We start from the raw sequence: 18,777 nt of genomic DNA, 5'->3' as shown, positions 1-18,777 counted from the left end.
ATTTGTAGCCCTGACGATGCCAAAGCCAGCTTTTCAGTCCCTGCGCTTTCCATCATCGCACGCGGAAGACGTAATACGTCTACGTGAAATCCTCAGCTGTTGAGTTTTACCAACCACCCCCACCCCCACCCCCCACCCCCCATAACATTAACGAGTCTGAGGAAGTGACGCGGCGCCGACAACCTTCAGTGATAACGAACAGATTTCTCAGTGCGACAGATTTATTTACTTCTTTGATATTTTTTGCTTACTATATTTTACTGGACTGGTCAGCGAATGCAGAAGAACATCTACACCAAAAAAGTCAGAGCCGGACGTTCTTCATGAGGAGACCGGGCTCTTTCTGGGTTTTCTTTTTTAAAAACTGAGATTTGTCCATCATGTCCCACACCTGTCACCCTCTGTATGGACAGCAGTGGAACGTGTTTCAGTGGGAGACGTCCATCACAGTCCTGCTCCACTGACAGACTCAGGAGATGGTTCGTTCCCTGGGCCTGTACACTGGACACGTCCTCAGTTAAACATGTTGCTCTCCCTCATCACACACTCACTGTTCATGCTCATATTTATTTATTTATTATTAATCAAATTTATGATTTATTTAGTCATCACTTTGGCACCGCTGTCACTTTCACTGTCTGTAACTCATTAAACATCTCAACTTTCTCTAGTTTTCCCACCAGTTTTCATCCTCACTCAGTGATATTTGTACATGTTCATTTTATTTTCTCTTTATAGATTTATATATACATGTACTCTCATATATTTTATATGTATTATACTCTCTTTATCTTAGTAATGTCTGTTGTAATGTAGTCGTCCTCCAGTTGTTTAGTTTTCTTTCCCTACACTCTATATGATTGACGGCTGTACTCACTCCTACGTGTTTATTGTACATTATGTTTCTGGATGTTGAAGATTTCCTTTGGGATCAATAAAGTATTTATCTCTCTATCTCTCTAATTCTTTATACAATAACAATAATATTGTGTTGTTTTTGCAGTCTGTAATTAGGTTGTGTAATAATAATAATAATAATAATAATAATAAAGAAGAAGGAAATGGCTCGAGATTCATTTCTCTCATTTAATGGATCTGAGTTTGATTCTTTGTTCCGGACAGTAATGAGGTTCACTCTCGTCTCTGTTGGACTGAAGTGTTTCTGCCTTGATTTAGAATCAAATCTTTTTTGTTCACCTGATTGTTTGACTCACTGATTCATTTCCTTTTTGCTCACTGCATTAGCATTTGACTCTAAATCAATTATTTCGTGTTTAGAGGATTAATGTTTGACCCATCGAATCATTTCTGTCTTCACTCAGTATTGATCTTTTCTTGTTCAGTGGATCCGTGATCGACTCTTTCCGTCATGTTGGACAGAACTGAGGCTCTTATTTATTATATCAGGAGTCGGTTTAGTGAATCATTTTAATCAGTACAGAGACTCAGGCCTCATTTAATCCTTAGTTATTGTTGAACAATAGACGAGTTCTTCAGTTTTTAACAAGTAAACAATTTAACATGTTCTAAATGCCAGATCTGAGTGAGAAAATGTATCTGTCTGTCTGTCTGTCTGTCTGTCTGTTTGTCTGTCTGTCTGTTTGTCTGTGGGTCAGAATGTAGAAGCAGCTTTAAACACAGGCTAAAAGTCGCAGAATGAAATCCCTTCTGCTTGTTGTTTGATTACACTTGAAGCGCTTATTACAAAAAAAACAGCTTTTCATAAATTAGCATTATTAAGCCACGTGCGTGTACATGTCGCTGTTACCGCGCGGACGAATCACTCTGATAAACCGCCGCCAGAATGTGATTCTCAGAACGCTCACACACCAGTCTGCTGTTTACATCCAACCACTTACAGCAATCTGTTTATGTGTCTAGTATAGCACACACACACACATATCATCTCCTCTAACCCATGAAAAGGTGTTAAAGACGAGACCGCGTCGCTCACCGAGTCTCAGTCTTAAAGGAAGTTTAACAGGAAACACAAATGATGATGCAATCACTTAAAAACCTTAAATCATTAAAAAATATCTAATTATCCGAATTGAAGCTCGTTTATCCTTTTCCTCTCTCTCTCTGCCTTAAAACTTTAGTTTTTAAATATTTTATTTGTACAATATAAACTCCTCTGGATGACGACAGAAACCTGACATCCATAAAATACTCCGGGTTTTATAAGGTGTCAGGTTTATTATTTTTATTATTATTTAATACATATTGTTTAGTTTTCTAATCAAATTCATTTTAAGTCTGAATTTGTGTAACATTTAAGTGTTTAACAATTAATTTAAGGAGTATTTAAAATATATATTTTTAACTAATGTTGAGAGAATAATGCATTATATAAGGCATCTGGAGTTTATTATTATTATTATTATTATTATGGGATGTGAGTGTGAGAGTAACCCTATAACTCTGTGCTGTAATGTTTATTAAAGCAGCCGTCAGTGACTAAAGCGTCTCGTGGCTCAGAGCCCGTGTGTGTGTGTGTGTGTGTAAAGCTCTTGTCTTCCTGCGCGATGTGTCTAATGATGAACCTCAGTAACGCTCTGTTCCCTTTCAAAAGCTACACTCGATGCTGCGCGAAAGCGCTATGGGAAACGATTCCTCGTGACCGGTTGTGAAGCACGTGTGTGTCAAACACGCCAAATATTTTGGCATGTATAACCTCAGGCAGGTGACGTCAACCGATGAGGTGCACCTGGAGGTTATAAATAGGCATAAACCGGAAACACCCTCAGATCATTTTCTCTTCAGGATCCGTTTTGTGGTGTGTGCGGTGTGTAGCAGACTTTCAGGGAAGTAATAAAATCTATTTATTTACTTACCATGGCTGATTCTTGCAGGAAATGCGTTTATCCGTGTGAGAGGAGTCTCCCGGATGGCGATTTCCACACTTATTGTGTTGAGTGTTTGGGGGAAAACCACGCTGTCCTCGGGCTTGAGGGAGGATGTGAGCATTGCGATCTCCTCCCTATTAAAGTCCTTCGTGCTCGGCTCGCCTTCTTTAAATCTGAACTACGAGCCGCAGCGCGTTCCTGGGGCTCGCGTGTTGATTTGGCGGAAGTACAGCAGAGCGAGTTTTCTCTTTCTCTTGCTCTTTCGCCGAATCGCGTACCGTTGCCGCTTACTTCTCAAGCGCGCGCCGGCGCCTCTTGTGAAGTAGCTGAAGAAATTTCCTCTCTCGCTTCCGCGGACCTGGAAACTGTCGCTTCGGAGCGCCCCTCCAGAGAGGAGCAGGCGTTTCAGGAGCTATTGGAGGTAGTGACACGCGCTGTCGAGCGCCTACACCTCGAATGGCCGCGGGAGCAAGACTCCCCCAAGCGGTCGTAATTAGATGACAGGTTTCTGTCAGGTGGCCGGAGGGAGGAGCCTCATCGGCGCTCCCTCCCCTTCTTTGGCGATCTCCATGACGAATTAACCCGTTCATGGGAGAAGCCATATTCATCCCGTGTGTTTGTGCCAACGACATCGATGTATTCTAATGTCGTGGGTGCAAATACACGTGGTTATATAATGATGCCCCAGATAGAAGAGACGCTTGCGGGCTATCTCTCTCCTGGGTCGTCATCCTCCCTGGAAAAGCCCATGCTCCCCTCCAAGCCGTGCAGATTGACATCTTCGCTGGTGGGGAAGGCTTTTCAGGCAGCAGGTCAAGCTGGTTCTGCTCTGCACACCATGGCGGTCCTACAGGCATACCAGGCTGACTTGCTAAATGACTTGAGCACTCGCGGGGTTGCTAACGAAGCGGCGTTTTTGGAGTTACGCCGAGCCACAGACCTGTCTCTTAGGGCAACCAAGCAGACGGCCCGTGCTATTGGCCGCTCCATGGCTGCCTTGGTGGCTACAGAGAGACATCTGTGGCTTAATCTCACGGGCATCAAAGACAGGGACCGTGCGTTCCTTCTTGACGCCCCTATCTCGCCTTCCGGACTGTTCGGTGACGCTGTCACAACCGTCATGAACAAGTTTCAGGATGCAAAACTCCATGAGGAAGCCTTTGTGAGGTTCCTTCCCCGCCGTGCTCAACAGGCGGAGTTGTCGGCCACCCAGCTCCGACCAGCTCTGGCCTCCCAGAGGCGGGAGGTTCAGAGGGAGAGTGTGGCGAGCCGAGCACCTCCGCGTGGAGATCGGGGTGGAGCTCGCCGCACTTTACGAGCCGTCACGAGGAGAACAGACCTGAGGACCATGTTAGATGAGAGGAGAAAGGCCTCAGGACCGTGACGGAGTGCCGAAGTTCGTGCACTTTTTTTAGAGAGGCTGGCAGCGGGGAACCTACTGCCAGCTATGTCTCTTTAAGCACGAGGCACTATAAAAGACCACCACTCTCAGGAGACCGGTGTTCAATTCCCGCCGCCACTGGTGTTTCGGGAGACAGCGGTTTCCAACAAAGTGTTAGGTGCTCGGTTCCCTCCTGTCGTGTTTTCAGGACACCAAACACCTAACAGCCACCACCATCACCACCACTCCTCTGCCTAGCTCAGCAAAAAGCTACCGCCCCTTTGGAGAAGCTGGCAGCGTGAAAGCTACTGCCAAGCATGTCTCCTGGACTACAGGATTCAGCCATTGTGTTTCTACGGCGTGGGTTTCCACCTCCGTGAAACCACAGTGAGCACCTCTGTTAATTCAAATCACAGGCTGGCTGGCAAAGGGGGCCATAGCGCATGTTCCCCTCCCAGACGAAGCCATCCGGCGCCAACACGTCGCCCTAGCTCACCTATCTTTCTCTTCAGGGCAGAGTTCTAACGCCCAAAAGCGTTCTCCTTCCTGCACGAGATATGAGCTTGAGTGTCATGCGGAATCCGAGCGCAAGGCCGGCACAGCTGTTTCCTGCGTGCGCCGAATTCCATACAGCACTCCAAAAGAGTATAAGCTAGGCCAGGTGGTAACATTACTGCTCCCAGAGTGGTTTCAGTGGTGGCTAAGTGCCGGGGGATTTCATCTAAGGGCCAATCCCCAGAGGCAACAAGGGTTACGCGCCGGGAGCTTCGTACCCTTTCTATGTGGTTCAGACCCTCGTCCTTGACTCTGGGTCCCACTTTAGGTCCGTGCTGTCGTCGCGAGTTGCTAACGGCAGACGTTTTTCCCTTAGGGGCCGGAGCGCAACCTTAGATGGCCGCCCAGCCCAAGGGAGCTGGAGAGGTCATCTTCTCGTGTGGCACATTAATTGCCCCGAAACGATGACTCTATTTCTGGCCCTGAAATACTCCCTCCAGCAACTGAGAGGCAACAGGGGGTTACGCGCCGAGAGCTTCGTACCCTCTTCATGGAGCTAGCGCCTTGGCATCAACATGTCATTGTAGCTCACCTCGTTTTCTTTAGGATCGAGTCCCAACGCCACGGAAAGCGTTCTCTTTCCTACACAAAGCATACATTGAGTGTCATGTGAGATCCGACCGCAATGCGGGCACAGCTGTCTCCTGCGCGCGTCGAGTCTATTCTGAACACTCTAAAGGAGTTCAAGCTAAGCAGAAAGTGACTTTCACCGCTTCTGTGGTGGCTAAGTGCCTGGGGATTTCATCCAAGGGCCAATCCCCAGAGGTAATGAGGGTTACGCGCCGGGAGCTTCGTACCCTTTTTATGTGGTGCAGACCCTCGTCCTTGACCCTGGGTCCCACTCTAGGTCCGTCCTGTCGTCGCAAGTTGCTAACGGCAGACGTTTTTCCCTTAGGGGCCGAAGTGCGGCCTAAGATGGCCGCCCAGCCCAAGGGATCTGGAGAGGTCATCTGCTCGTGTGGCACATAAATTGCCCCGAAACGATGACTTTATTTCTGGCCCTGAAATAATCCCTCCAGCAGTCAGGAGGTTAACATGTCCTAGCGTGGAAAACTACACTAGGACATGGCGAAACATGCAGACCCAGTCCACTGCCGAACCGCTTCAGTGCTGGAGCTTCTGCAAGAAAGTTGACCTCAGGCTTTGCCCTAGTGCACTCAGAACATACGTAGCCGCTCCTCGCCTACGTCCTGACTGATGGGGCTGGTGGAAAGCACCCCTTAGTTGCAGGCTTATTCACGGGCCTCATCAGCCTTTTTATTGTGCTTAGGCTTTGCCATTGGCTAGCTAGAGCTATTCCGCATCCTCACCCAACTATCTTCTGCAGTTGTCTTCGAAGCTTCTGTTCTCCGCCGTTACAGCTACGGGGCAGTAAGACTTCATTAACTGCGTCTAGTTCATGCTCATTAGGATTTACAGTACACCACCGCACTAGCCAGTGGCGTAAATCAGAGCAGATTTCATATGTCTTGGGGCCGCAGCCGGAGGGCAGCCGCCATTAGACGAGTTGGGTTAAAGATGCTAGCGCTCTAGCCTAGGAATACAGGAGAAATTCTGTCCCTCGGGACCTTTTACACTCCAGCCCAACTATCTTCCACAGTCGAAGCCTTCTGTCCTCCGCCGCTAGCTCCGGAGCAGTTAAGACTTCAGTCGCTGTGTCCAGCTCATGCTCTTCAATTTACAGCGCACCTCTGCATTAAGCCAGGGCCGTAAATTAGAGCAGGGTTTCATACGTCTTGGGGCTGCGGCCGAAGGGCAGCTGCTATTACACGAGTCGGGCTATAAATACTAGTGCCCAAGCCTAGGAGGCGCGTTGCACACTTCGCCTCTAGTGATTAGGGCCCATTCGACCAGGAAGCTTGCCTCATCAACCGCTCTGGCAAGAGGTGCTTCCAGTACGTCATGCGGCAGGTTGCCTTTTCGCAGGACATCTGTCAGGCTTCATGGTTGGATGCCAGGCTCACTGGGCCTCGAGTCAGAATCCCAGAATGATGTCTAAGACTCCTTGGGGTACTGTGCGCACACTACACAACCCCGGGGGTCCAGACACTTGCAGTGCGGCGGAGTGGGTATTCTCGTTCCCATAGCGCTTTCGCGCAGCATCGAGTGTAGCTTTTGAAAGGGAACGTCTCGGGTTACTTTGCTGTAACCCTGTTCCCTGAAAAAGCGGGAACGAGATGCTGCGCTACAATGCCGCACTGCATGCGTGACTGGACATCCTTCAGACAAAATTGACCTGAGGGTGTTTCCGGTTTATGCCTATTTATAACCTCCAGGTGCACCTCATCGGTTGACGTCACCTGCCTGAGGTTATACATGCCAAAATATTTGGCGTGTTTGACACACACGTGCTTCACAACCGGTCACGAGGAATCGTTTCCCATAGCGCTTTCGCGCAGCATCTCGTTCCCGCTTTTTCAGGGAACAGGGTTACAGCAAAGTAACCCGAGACGTTTTATCTGCACATGAATCCTCGTTACGTCCTCGTCAGCGTGACTCCGCCCTCCCGCCGATCGCTGCGTCTCTCCTCCATGTCCCGCGGCAGCAGCGGAATCTCATCACGTCACCGTCACGTCTCAGTTCTTCATTCATCAGACGGTTGGAGGGTTTGTGAAGGACTCGAGCGATCGGGCGCGGTCACCAGGTCGGGAGGGTCGCGGTGTAAAGTGACTGTGGACTCTTCAGTGGACTTCCTCCTGATGAGGGACGATTTAGAGTCAGTCATTAATCTCTCACTCTCAGTGTCTGACTCGGCCAGTCCTCTCTCTCACTCTCCACAACTCAAGTCTTTAATTCCATGTTTATTAAAACAGCGACTTTGTGCCAGAACAACGAGTCATGATGTGCCACATGAATTATTAATGATTTGTTCCAAACTATTTATTATGCATGAAGTTAGCAGTAAGGCAGGACAGGACGCCGGTTTATTAAAATCCTTTAATACCTTCTTACCTCTCTACCTTTTACTGTTCGTCGTTACATTTCATGTTCAGGAAACGAGTTCCTGTTCTCGCTTACGTTATGGCAGCTGAAAACATTCGCCTGCCTCTCGTTATTCTCTCTCTCAAAACGAGGAAGTAAAAACACACAAACACTCAGCTTGTTATCCATTTTTTTTTTCCTGAAGATCTGAGAAAACTTAGAGTGAGGGCTCCACCTCTGACCTCCACCTCTGACCTCCATCTCTGACCTCCATCTCTGACCTCCACCTCTGACCTCCATCCCTGACCTCCACCTCTGACCTCCACCTCTGACCTCCACCTCTGACCTCCATCCCTGACCTCCACCTCTGACTCTTCCACAGCGTTGACACTGGAGACTCCTTCCACTGATGTTACACAAACATCTCACGATGCCGCGCTGTCTGCATGTGTGTGTGTGTGTGTGTTTGTGTGTGTGTGTTCTTGCGTGCTGTGTTTGGGTTCTGCGCGTCCTGTTGGCCGCCTGATGTTGCGTTGTGTTCTTTATTCAGGTGTTGAATGAGTTATTGTAATTTAGTCTGCTGATATGTGTGTGTGTGTGTGTGTGTGTGTGTGTGTGTGTGTGTGTGTGTGTGTGTGTGTGTGTGTGTGTGCGTGTCTGCGTGTGCACCATGTGCCATGTGTTACGGATTCAAAGCTGCTTTTGTCCTGAACTGCATGAAAACCAAATAGATGTCAGAGAGCGAGTGGAGACGAGATGGAGTGGGCTGGAGCTCCTCTCTCACTCGACTGACGTAATGCTGAGTGCTACTGCGCACACACACACACACACACACACACACACACACACACACAAACGCTCACACGCACACACATATAGAGCAGCTCATTACGGATATTCAGTTTTTTCCTACACACTGAATGCTTTTCCAGTTGATGATTTCGATGAGTTGAAGTGAGTTGAATAATAATTAGAGGCTGATGGAGCTGAGGAGAGACTCAGAGCCTCGGTCACACACACACACACACACACACACACCATCCAGGACGAGTCACAGTGCTTAGCATTACACTTTGTGTGTTTGTGTGTGTGTGTGTGTGTGTGTGTGCTTTGTAGGTTTCCTCTCTGACTCATTTATCTCCATCCTTAAAGATCTAGATACACACACACACAATTAATTTTATAATAACTGGAAGATGAATTTAGTTCCAGGCCGGTAAAAGGACGATAGTTAGAAATTATAAAATAGAGAACTGGACAAATAAGAACAAGCCACGTTTATTCTAGTGTAATTTATTGTTTGAGGATCAAAGAAAGGTCAGATTCATGGAAAACGCTGGGGAAGTGAGAGTGTAGGGGAAGTGAGAGTGTAGGGGAAGTGAGAGTGTAGGGGAAGTGAGTGTGTAGGGAAAGTGAGAGTGTAGAGGGAGTGAGAGTGTAGGGGAAGTGAGAGTGTAGAGGGAGTGAGAGTGTAGGAGAAGTGAGTGTACGGGAAGTGAGAGTGTAGGGGAAGTGAAGGGAGAGTGTAGGGGAAGTGAGAGTGTAGGGGAAGTGAGAGTGTAGGGGAAGAGAGAGTGTAGGGGAAGAGAGAGTGTAGAGTGAGTGAGAGTGTAGGGGAAGTGAGAGTGTAGAGGGAGTGAGAGTGTAGGGGAAGTGAGAGTGTAGGGGAAGTGAGAGTGTAGGGGAAGTGAAGGGAGAGTGTAGGGGAAGTGAGAGTGTAGGGGAAGTGAGAGTGTAGAGGGAGTGAGAGTGTAGGGGAAGTGAGAGTGTAGGGGAAGAGAGAGTGTAGGGGAAGTGAGAGTGTAGGGGAAGTGAGAGTGTAGGGGAAGGGAAGGGAGAGTGTAGGGGAAGTGAGAGTGTAGGGGAAGTGAGAGTGTAGAGGGAGTGAGAGTGTAGAGGGAGTGAGAGTGTAGAGGGAGTGAGAGTGTAGGGGAAGTGAGAGTGTAGGGGAAGTGAGAGTGTAGGGGAAGTGAGAGTGTAGGGGAAGGGAAGTGAGAGTGTAGGGGAAGGGAAGGGAGAGTGTAGGGGAAGTGAGAGTGTAGGGGAAGTGAGAGTGTAGGGGAAGTGAGAGTGTAGGGGAAGGGAGAGTGTAGGGGAAGTGAGAGTGTAGGGGATGTGAGAGTGTAGGGAAAGTGAGAGTGTAGGGGAAGGGAGAGTGTAGGGGAAGGGAGAGTGTAGGGGAAGTGAGAGTGTAGGGGAAGTGAGAGTGTAGGGGAAGGGAGAGTGTAGGGGAAGGGAATGAGAGTGTAGGTAAAGTGAGAGTGTAGGGGAAGGGAGAGTGTAGGGGAAGGGAGAGTGTAGGGGAAGGGAGAGTGTAGGGGAAGTGAGTGTGTAGGGAAGGTGAGTGTGTAGGGAAAGTGAGAGTGTAGAGGGAGTGAGAGTGTAGGGGAAGGGAAGGGAGAGTGTAGGGGCAGGGAAGGGAGAGTGTAGGGGAAGTGAGTGTGTAGGGAAAGTGAGAGTGTAGAGGGAGTGAGAGTGTAGGGGAAGGGAGAGTGTAGAGGGAGTGAGAGTGTAGGGGAAGTGAGAGTGTAGGGGAAGTGAGAGTGCAGGGGAAGGGAGTGTGTAGAGGAAGTGAGAGTGTAGGGGAAGGGAAGGGAGAGTGTAGGGGAAGGGAAGGGAGAGTGTAGGGGAAGTGAGAGTGTAGGGGAAGTGAGAGTGTAGAGGGAGTGAGAGTGTAGGGGAAGGGAGAGTGTAGGGGAAGGGAAGTGAGAATGTAGGGGAAGAGAGAGTGTAGGGGAAGTAAGAGTGTAGGGGAAGTGAGTGTAGGGGAAGTGAGAGTGCAGGGGAAGGAAGAGTGTAGAGGAAGTGAGAGTGTAGGGGAAGTGATAGTGTAGGGGAAGGGAAGGGAGAGTGTAGGGGAAGTGAGAGTGTAGGGGAAGTGAGAGTGTAGGGGAAGGGAAGTGAGAGTGTAGGTGAAGTGAGAGTGTAGGGGAAGGGAAAGTGTAGGGGAAGGGAAGGGAGAGTGTAGGGGAAGTGAGAGTGTGTGGAATGCCGGAGTGTAAAGAATGTTGTAATGTAGGGAATGCTGAAGAACAGGGAATACTGGCGGAGTGGAGTGTGTAATCCGAGGTTTTTTTCCACTGCATTTTCCTGATTGTAATTTCTTGGTGACTCCTGACTCCTAACATTACTTTCTTCTCCTCCAGGGAGCTACGGCGTCACGATGACCTCCGAGGAGGGTCCCGGGCCCCTGGCCGTAGGCCACATAGGAGCCGGGCTGCATGAGGACTACACCCCTATCCAAGGGGATGACATCATTGAGGAGGTGGGGCCAGGCGATGATGTCAGCAACGACCTCAGCGCTTTGGTGGTGCCCTTTCCAGAGCTGGCACCCGTGGTCTTCTTCTGCCTCAAGCAGACCACATGTCCTCGCAACTGGTGCATCCGCATGGTGTCCAGCCCATATCCTTCACTCGCTGCCACGTGAGGTCACTTTAACGCCAAGCATTCTGGGGGGAAAAAATCATGGCTGTGTATTTCTACTGGTGTGTGTGGGTTAGGGTTAGGGTTAAAGATAAAGATGGTTTATCCTCTACTGAGATGTTTAATGGTTGTGTAAGAAAGATTTATTCTTTAAAACTTTTATATTCTAATAGTGGTGCTTCTTTAATCTTTAGGATCTTTAAGCGTTAATGATGGTTTGAAGCAGACTAAAATTCATACTTGTGATATTTTAAATAATCAGAAATGTCTTTGCTTAGTTTGTTCGGTTTCTGATCCTCTGGCTGAAGAACTTGCTTGTGTTTTCTGCAGCGGTTGATCAGGTTAGAGATCCTCAGTCCTCTGAGCTCATGGTTAGAGCGAGCTGATGCTGCTGCTGGTGCTGATGATGCTGTTTTTGTTGCTTTTGTTGTTTTTAAGAAATGATGCTGTTAATGCTTCATGCTAATGCTAATCGTTGTGGTGATCTGGAGTGCTTTTAAACACCTTAAACTTGCAGTAGTGATGGAGAAGATTGATTCAGCAATAAACTGGAATTTATTAAAAGCTCTAAGCTCCTTAAATAGCATTGAAGTCGATTTCTCGTGATTAATTGTCCAAGCTAATGCTAATGCTCAGGGTGATACATGATGCTGCTTTTCAGGAAGTCGTCACATTAAATCATGTGAAAGAGGTCAAAGGTCACCATACTTTCTAATTTTCACTTTTTTTTACCGAAACACATTTTCTGCTCACTTTTCTCTGCTAAACCTAAGTGCCTGTGTGTGTTTTAGCGTCAAAGTGTAAACATTCGTAGATCTGCCGTATAAAACCTTAAATCTAAAATGTAACATTAACATTAAAGGGCAACTATTGTGCAAAATTCCCTTTTAAGTCATGTGTATAAAAGAGATCCTGCATTTCCTTGTGTGTATTGGCCTGAGCTTTAAACAATCCAGTGAAGATCTTCCACCCTATTGTGACCTCATATGAGAAGAGCCTCTCTTTTTGGCTTGTTGCTCATCTCTGCTGTTCCCTGGGGGGCGTGGCTCAGCAGGAGCTCATTTACATAGAATGGTGTGTTTGGAGCGAAAAAGAGGCAAAAATAAAGTGCCTCACTGAGGAGTATTTCAGCTGCTGCATTAACACACACACACACACACACGCACACACACACACACACTAGACCTGTATTCACTTGTTAAAGAATTAATCAGATTCTTCTGATGGATTAGATGAGTGTATATCGAGACATTTCGCATCGCGTGCAATAGAGAAGCTTCTAGTTTTGTTTAGTGACTCCGGAGCCCCCCACCCCCCCGTCCCCTGTACACTCGATCCCTCCCCCCCGCCCCCCCTTATAACCCCTCCCCCCCGCCCCCCCTTATAACCCCTCCCCCCATGTGGCTTTTTTATGATTTACGACCCCTGAGAGGACAGAAGGGCAGAAAATATATTTCTCGGAGCTGATAAACTAGCGGCTCCATCGGACGCCTTATTAGCAACAGCTCTGGCATGACGGATTGCTAGCATGGTTAGCATATTCAGGAGAAAAAGTCCAATTAGTGTGTGTGTGTGTGTGTGTAAAATCTGCATTTGTTTGCATATAAACCAAGCAAGCAGGTGTGGGCGGAGCCTGTGTGGAACATGACCTTACAGAAGCGTCGCTCTGATCGCATCCTGATTTAATGGTAACGCTAAACGCTGAGGCGGAGCTTTAACGCTTTGACCCTGTGAGGACTTTCTGAAGTGAAGGTCATGAGGTAAAGGAGATACACAGGACGAGTGTGTGTGTGTGTGTGTGTGTTCAGACAGCATAGCATTTAGCAATAATAGCATGGTGGCTAAAGTTTATAGTGAATTACAGAGACGTAAAAGGGCGGTGCAGATTAATCTGTATGTGTGTGTGCGTGTGTGTGTGTGTGTGTGTGTGTGGGTGTGTGTGTGTGTGTGTGAGTGAGTTTGTGTGTGTGTGTGTGTGTGTGTGTGTGTGAGGCTGACTTTTGTGTGCGTGAGACCCTTTAAAAGTTTAAAAAGGATTTATTTTCCTTTGAGGACATGTCTGTGTCCGTGTCTGTCTGTGAGACTCGTCCTATTTTAAGACGAGACTAAATGAGATTAGTGTCTCAGCGCTGGTACAAGTGACCTGCTCAAGTCGTCAGTTTGGGGGGGTTGGATACACACACACACACACACACACACACACACACACACACACACACACACACACACACACACACACACACAGGTGAAGCTGCGATGTATTACGTAATGATTAGAGGATTAGAGGATGAGTTCCCTCCTGAGCTCAGTGTAGCATGATGTTTTAAAGCACCTTTTGTGTGTGTGTGTGTGTGTGTGTGTGTGTGTGTGTGTGTGCCACATCCACCAAACCAAAGATTCATCTTTCTATCGATTTATCACGTCCAGTTGTTCCCTGATCATCTACACACGTTTCCATCTACTGTTTTATTTATCACACCATTTCATTCATTAATTCATTACTTTACATTTATCTGTACAGAGACGTCAAATAACATTATTTTAAAGTAATTTGTTTCATATTGACAATAAAAAGAAAAAACGAACAAACAAATCAGAGAAGTGCCACATTTTATATTTGTACAGCACTTTTAACAACAGGGTAAGACAGTGGCAAGGAGAAACTCCCTGAGATGGTAATAGGAAGAAACCTTGAGAGGAACCAGACTCAACAGGGAACCCATCCTCATCTGGGTGATAACGGATAGCAGGGATTGATCTGCACTCATACTGTGTGTTAGTTGGCTGGAAGTTCAGTATAACAGGAGATGTGGAAAAGTTCATATGGAGTCCAGTTCGTTCCTGGAGGCTCAGGTAGACTGTAGGAAACTCCAGTCCTGAACTATCGAGTGACTGAAGTCACGAGTCCTCAGAGAACAGCTGTCTGTATCAGCCGAGGACAGGACCGTCTTCATGGTAAAGTGGAACCGTCCCCAGTCACCACACACATCCCAGACAGACCACACGGGGCGTCCATGTGACGAGATCTCCAACCAGAAGAGGGACACCAGGACAAGTCAGACAGGTTAGAGGACAGAGGGGGTCTGGATCACTGGCTGCTCAGGAGAGACATGTGTAGCTCAACAGAGAGACAGGTAGAGGGGAAAGGAGAAAGAACTTTCACACACCTGTTCTCGCTCTGGTTTCTTGTGGGTGTTTCTGAGCCGTAAATGAGAGGCTGGTGGGCGGAGCCTGTTTGTAGAACAATGCTGATTGACTTTGATGTCGACAGATTTATGGAGGAGAAGTCTTGTCTGTGTGTGTGTGTGTGTGTGTGTGTGTGTGTGTGTGTGTGTGAGAGAGGGATTTAAAACAAGGTGTACGCGGTAACCTTCGGTTCTAATTATCATGCTGCGCGAACACCACGCCGTTTCCCAGCAGAACTCCAGACGTGACACATGTGATAAGCCCCGCCCTCTGCCTCGGAGTCGGCTGGAGGGGATTAGCGAGTCTCCGCACTCTCGCTCTCTGCTAGCATGGCTCCACCCCTCTGTCAGCTGACTACAGCGTTAACCTGGTTGATTAATCCTCACACACTTAGTGTAGAATTAAAAAATCACACACACATACACACACACACACACACACACACACACTGTGACCCAGAGTAAGCTAGTGACTCCACCACTGTCCCACTCGGAGGCCATGTGTCCACTTTACTCTCATTTTCCCGCTCTTTTCTTCATCTTCATCGTTCGGTTCCTCATCAGTGACGTTAGAGAGAACTCCATCTTTATCTCCACTGGATCTCGTCCTCTCCGTTTCTCCCTGTATCTTCTCACCATCTTTGTCACATACTCTGTAATTGCCTTTATCTCTCTCTCTCTCTCTCTCTCTCTCACTCTCTCTCTCTCACACACACACACACACATAATTGTGATTGATGTTGGCTGACTAAATGAGAATTAAAGTATTTTAAACAGATTTTTTTGTACAAATTAAGTTCATGTAATTAATACAGAGTTCTACAGGTGCAGGTGTCACTGCTGCGCTCAGGTGTGTGTGTGTGTGTGCGTGTGTGCCTGTGTGAGTGTGTGTGTGTGTGTGTGTGTGTCCTGTTTTTTCCCGTTCAGGTAAAACTGATTGCTTTTATAACAAACACTGACACTTAAATGTTGAAACACCTGCTGCTGGACCACAGCACTACTCTCTGTCTTACTGTCTCTCTGTCTCTCTCTCTCTTTCTGTCTCAATGTCTCACTGTCCCTTTCTCTCTGTCTCTCTGTCTCACTGTCTTTTTGTCTCACTGTCCCTTTCTCTGTGTCTCTCTGTCTCTCTGTCTCTCTCTCTCTCTGTCTCTCACTCTCTCTGTCTCAATGTCTCACTGTCCCTTTCTCTCTGTCTCTCTATCTCTCTCTGTCTCAATGTCTCACTGTCCCTTTCTCTCTGTCTCTCTGTCTCACTGTCTTTTTGTCTCACTGTCCCTTTCTCTGTGTCTCTCTGTCTCTCTCTCTCTCTCTGTCTCTCACTCTCTCTGTCTCAATGTCTCACTGTCCCTTTCTCTCTGTCTCTCTCTCTCTCTCTGTCTCAATGTCTCACTGTCCCTTTCTCTCTGTCTCTCTGTCTCTCTGTCTCTCTGTCTCTCTGTCTCACTGTCTCTTTGTCTCACTGTCCCTTTCTCTGTGTCTCTCTGTCTCACTGTCTCTCTCTTTCGCCCCATCTGCCTTTCTGTCTCTTTCTGTCTCTCTTGTCTCTCTGTCTTTTTTCTTACTGTCCCTTTCTCTGTGTCTCTCTGTCTCACTGTCTCTCTGTCTCTCTCTCTCTGTCTCTCTCTCTCTCTGTCTCAATGTCTCACTGTCCCTTTCTCTCTGTCTCTCTGTCTCACTGTCTCTCTGTCTCACTGTCTTTTTGTCTCACTGTCCCTTTCTCTGTGTCTCTCTGTCTCTTTCTGTCTCTCTTGTCTCTCTGTCTTTTTTCTCACATTGTTGAATCATTACGTTATAAATAACATCTATCTGAATGTAAAACTCTGTTTAAAATTATAAACTTATTAAATATGAAAGAAAAACATAGAAGGTAAACAAAAGATATTATAAACAATAACAACAACACTGACACTATCAGTAACTATCTGTACAGTAGTGAGGTTTAATTGGGTTTATAGATATTCAGGGTGTGTGGATGCTGTGTCTCACTGTCTCTCTCTCCTTGTCCCTCTGTCCTTGTCTTCCTCTCTCTCTCCGTCCCCTGCCCCCTCCCCCCCAGGCTGGTCAGTACGCTGGTCGTGTCCTCTCGGCTGAGAGGTTTTGGAAATGGCTTTTTAAACGCAGGAGTATATTTCTGTTGAGAATAAGAGCGGCTCTACAGACGGGCCATTAGCGATGAATTGTGCGCGCGGCGTCTCGGGTTAAATGGGCTTTTAAAGAAGGCCAGGAGGTTTCTATTAGAGCCACTCGGATGTAAATGGAGGTTTAGAATGATTTTTCTTGGAGACTAATCTTTGGACTTTCTCTATTGACTGGAGTTAAATAAAACAAACCTGTTAGAGCTCAGACTCTCACCTGTTGCAGGTGTGTTTTCTGACAGACGTAGAGTGTGAAGAACGTTCGCACATTAACACGCTCACGCTAACACAAACACCTAAACGCGACCTCATGCTGTTCTGTGATCCATCATCTCACTTTAACTCACATTAGACAGTAGAAGGACGTCTGTCTTAGAGCTAGCATGTGATTAGCATTACTACGTTAGACGATGTAGGAGTTAGCCTCTGTTTCTAGCTGCTACGATATCGATTTCAGCTGAATAAAGATCTGTATTTATTAAATTAAATACATAAACAACATCTGTGAACTTCACACAACTCAGATATTAAAAAGAGAAACGCGGCAGGTGTTAGCGAGGCCTGTCGTAGCAAGACGTTCATAAAGATTACAGAGCTGGACCTGCTGGAATAAGCTGTTATAAATGTTTATACAGTTGGACTTCAGCGTATGTAAATTTAATTAATTTTTAAATGTTGTATTGTGAGACGCATTGTCCCATAAGAAATAGTGTAAATACAGATAATCCGTTCCAGCCACCCAAAATATTACCAATATTACCAATCTCCAACACTATAATCATATTTTTGCATATAAAAACAATTAAGACATTTAGAAAAGACACGTAAATGTAGTAAAATACGAAATAAATAGGCATTAAACCTCATTTAAATGTTTTCATTTTGTAACTTAGTTCTGTGTTCGGTTTGTTTGCTTGTATGGTGAAAATGCTTTGAATTTCGCAAATTTATATCAACATTTTAGTTCTCACTCACTCACTCATCTTTTATTCCGCTTTATCCTGTATTCAGGGTCGCAGGGACCTGGAGCCTATCCCAGGAGTCTTAGGGCACGAGGCAGGGTACACCCTGGACAGGGTGCCAATCCATCGCAGGGTACACACACACATACACACACTCACACACTCATTCACACACTACAACTTGGCAACGCCAATTAGCCTAACCTACATGTCTTTGGACTGTGGGAGGAAACCGGAGAACCCGGAGGAAACCCACCAAGCACAGGGAGAACCTGCAAACTCCATGCACACAGAGATAGGAATCGAGCCTGGCCGGGAATCGAACCCAGAACCTGGAGGTGCAAGGCGACAGTGCTAACCACTACTAAAATTCTTAAGGCACACATGTTCCACCTGCAGGTACAGGTACCTCTATACAGTCCTGTAGTGGTGAGGTTGTGTAGGTTCCATGTAGGCCTTAAGAAACGTATTATTGAATACTCTGATCCGCTCTAACACACCACAGCTCAGTTAATAACACAGTCTGGTGTTGTGCTGACGTAGGTTGGACTAACACTAATAAGTGTTTATGTCAGGAAGAGCTTATCTAGAATGATTGTCATGTTGTTTCAATTAGATGTTAAAATTTATCAACTTAAGATCATTTCATCTCGTAGCTCTTCAGTAAAGCTCTCCTAATGCTGATCTACACAGAATGATTGGCGTCTTATAAACTCCACAGATCGACCCCTGACAACTTAACAGCTAAAAGTAAATCTCGTTGTCAACAAATAGCGCCCCCTGTGGCCGTTCGGCTCGCCCAGGGCTTTGCGCGATGTTTCCGTCACTCGCCATTGCCGTGACGTCACCTCATCACACTGAACCCTCACGCACGCCCGTCTAGGTTTCGTGCAGCTTCATGAGCGCTGCTTTTGATTACTGTGTTGAAATCCACTTCCTGTTTGCGATGCTGCGATGAGAGCGAGGGATAATAAATATATACTGTACGTCTTCAGGGTTTAAATGTTGGGAGAGAGACGAGCGCGTTTGAGCAGAAGCACGACAGTCAGGAGGATTAGGAACATCTCTCATTAGCAGGTGGAGGAACGCTGAGACAGGCAGAAAAGGAGAGATGAAAATAAGAAGGAAGAAATGATGTGTGTGTGTGTGTGTTAGGTTGGAGGAAGTAAGATTTGGAGTTACAGTGAGTGAGGGTGTGTGGGAGCGCCAGGTCAGGACTGCAAGACAGGTAGGAGGACTGGCGCTGCCCTAATTACCCTGCTGCGGTATTGGACCAAACCTCAGAACAGCACAATGCGAAACGAGGAGGTGTGTGTGTGTGTGTGTGTGTGTGTGTGTGTGTGTGTGTGAGAGAGTGGTCAGAGG

At 47.0% G+C, this 18,777-nt stretch overlaps 1 protein-coding gene across 1 annotated transcript in view; it reads left to right on the top strand.

Moving 5' to 3' along the window:
• The first annotated feature begins 10,864 nt into the window (after positions 1 to 10,864).
• Positions 10,865 to 18,777, top strand: part of LOC128544524 (voltage-dependent T-type calcium channel subunit alpha-1I-like) — a 110,526-nt gene continuing 102,613 nt past the window's right edge. The window contains exon 1 of the mRNA XM_053514698.1: positions 10,865 to 11,106. Coding sequence (XP_053370673.1) covers positions 10,868 to 11,106 — 239 coding nt within the window. The 5' untranslated portion in view covers positions 10,865 to 10,867. The remainder of the gene's footprint in view (positions 11,107 to 18,777) is intronic.

Source organism: Clarias gariepinus, chromosome 16, assembly GCF_024256425.1.
Source record: "Clarias gariepinus isolate MV-2021 ecotype Netherlands chromosome 16, CGAR_prim_01v2, whole genome shotgun sequence".
NCBI lineage: Eukaryota > Metazoa > Chordata > Actinopteri > Siluriformes > Clariidae > Clarias > Clarias gariepinus.
Note: the sequence above shows the minus strand (reverse complement) of the source record. Positions and strands in the feature narration are given on the sequence as shown.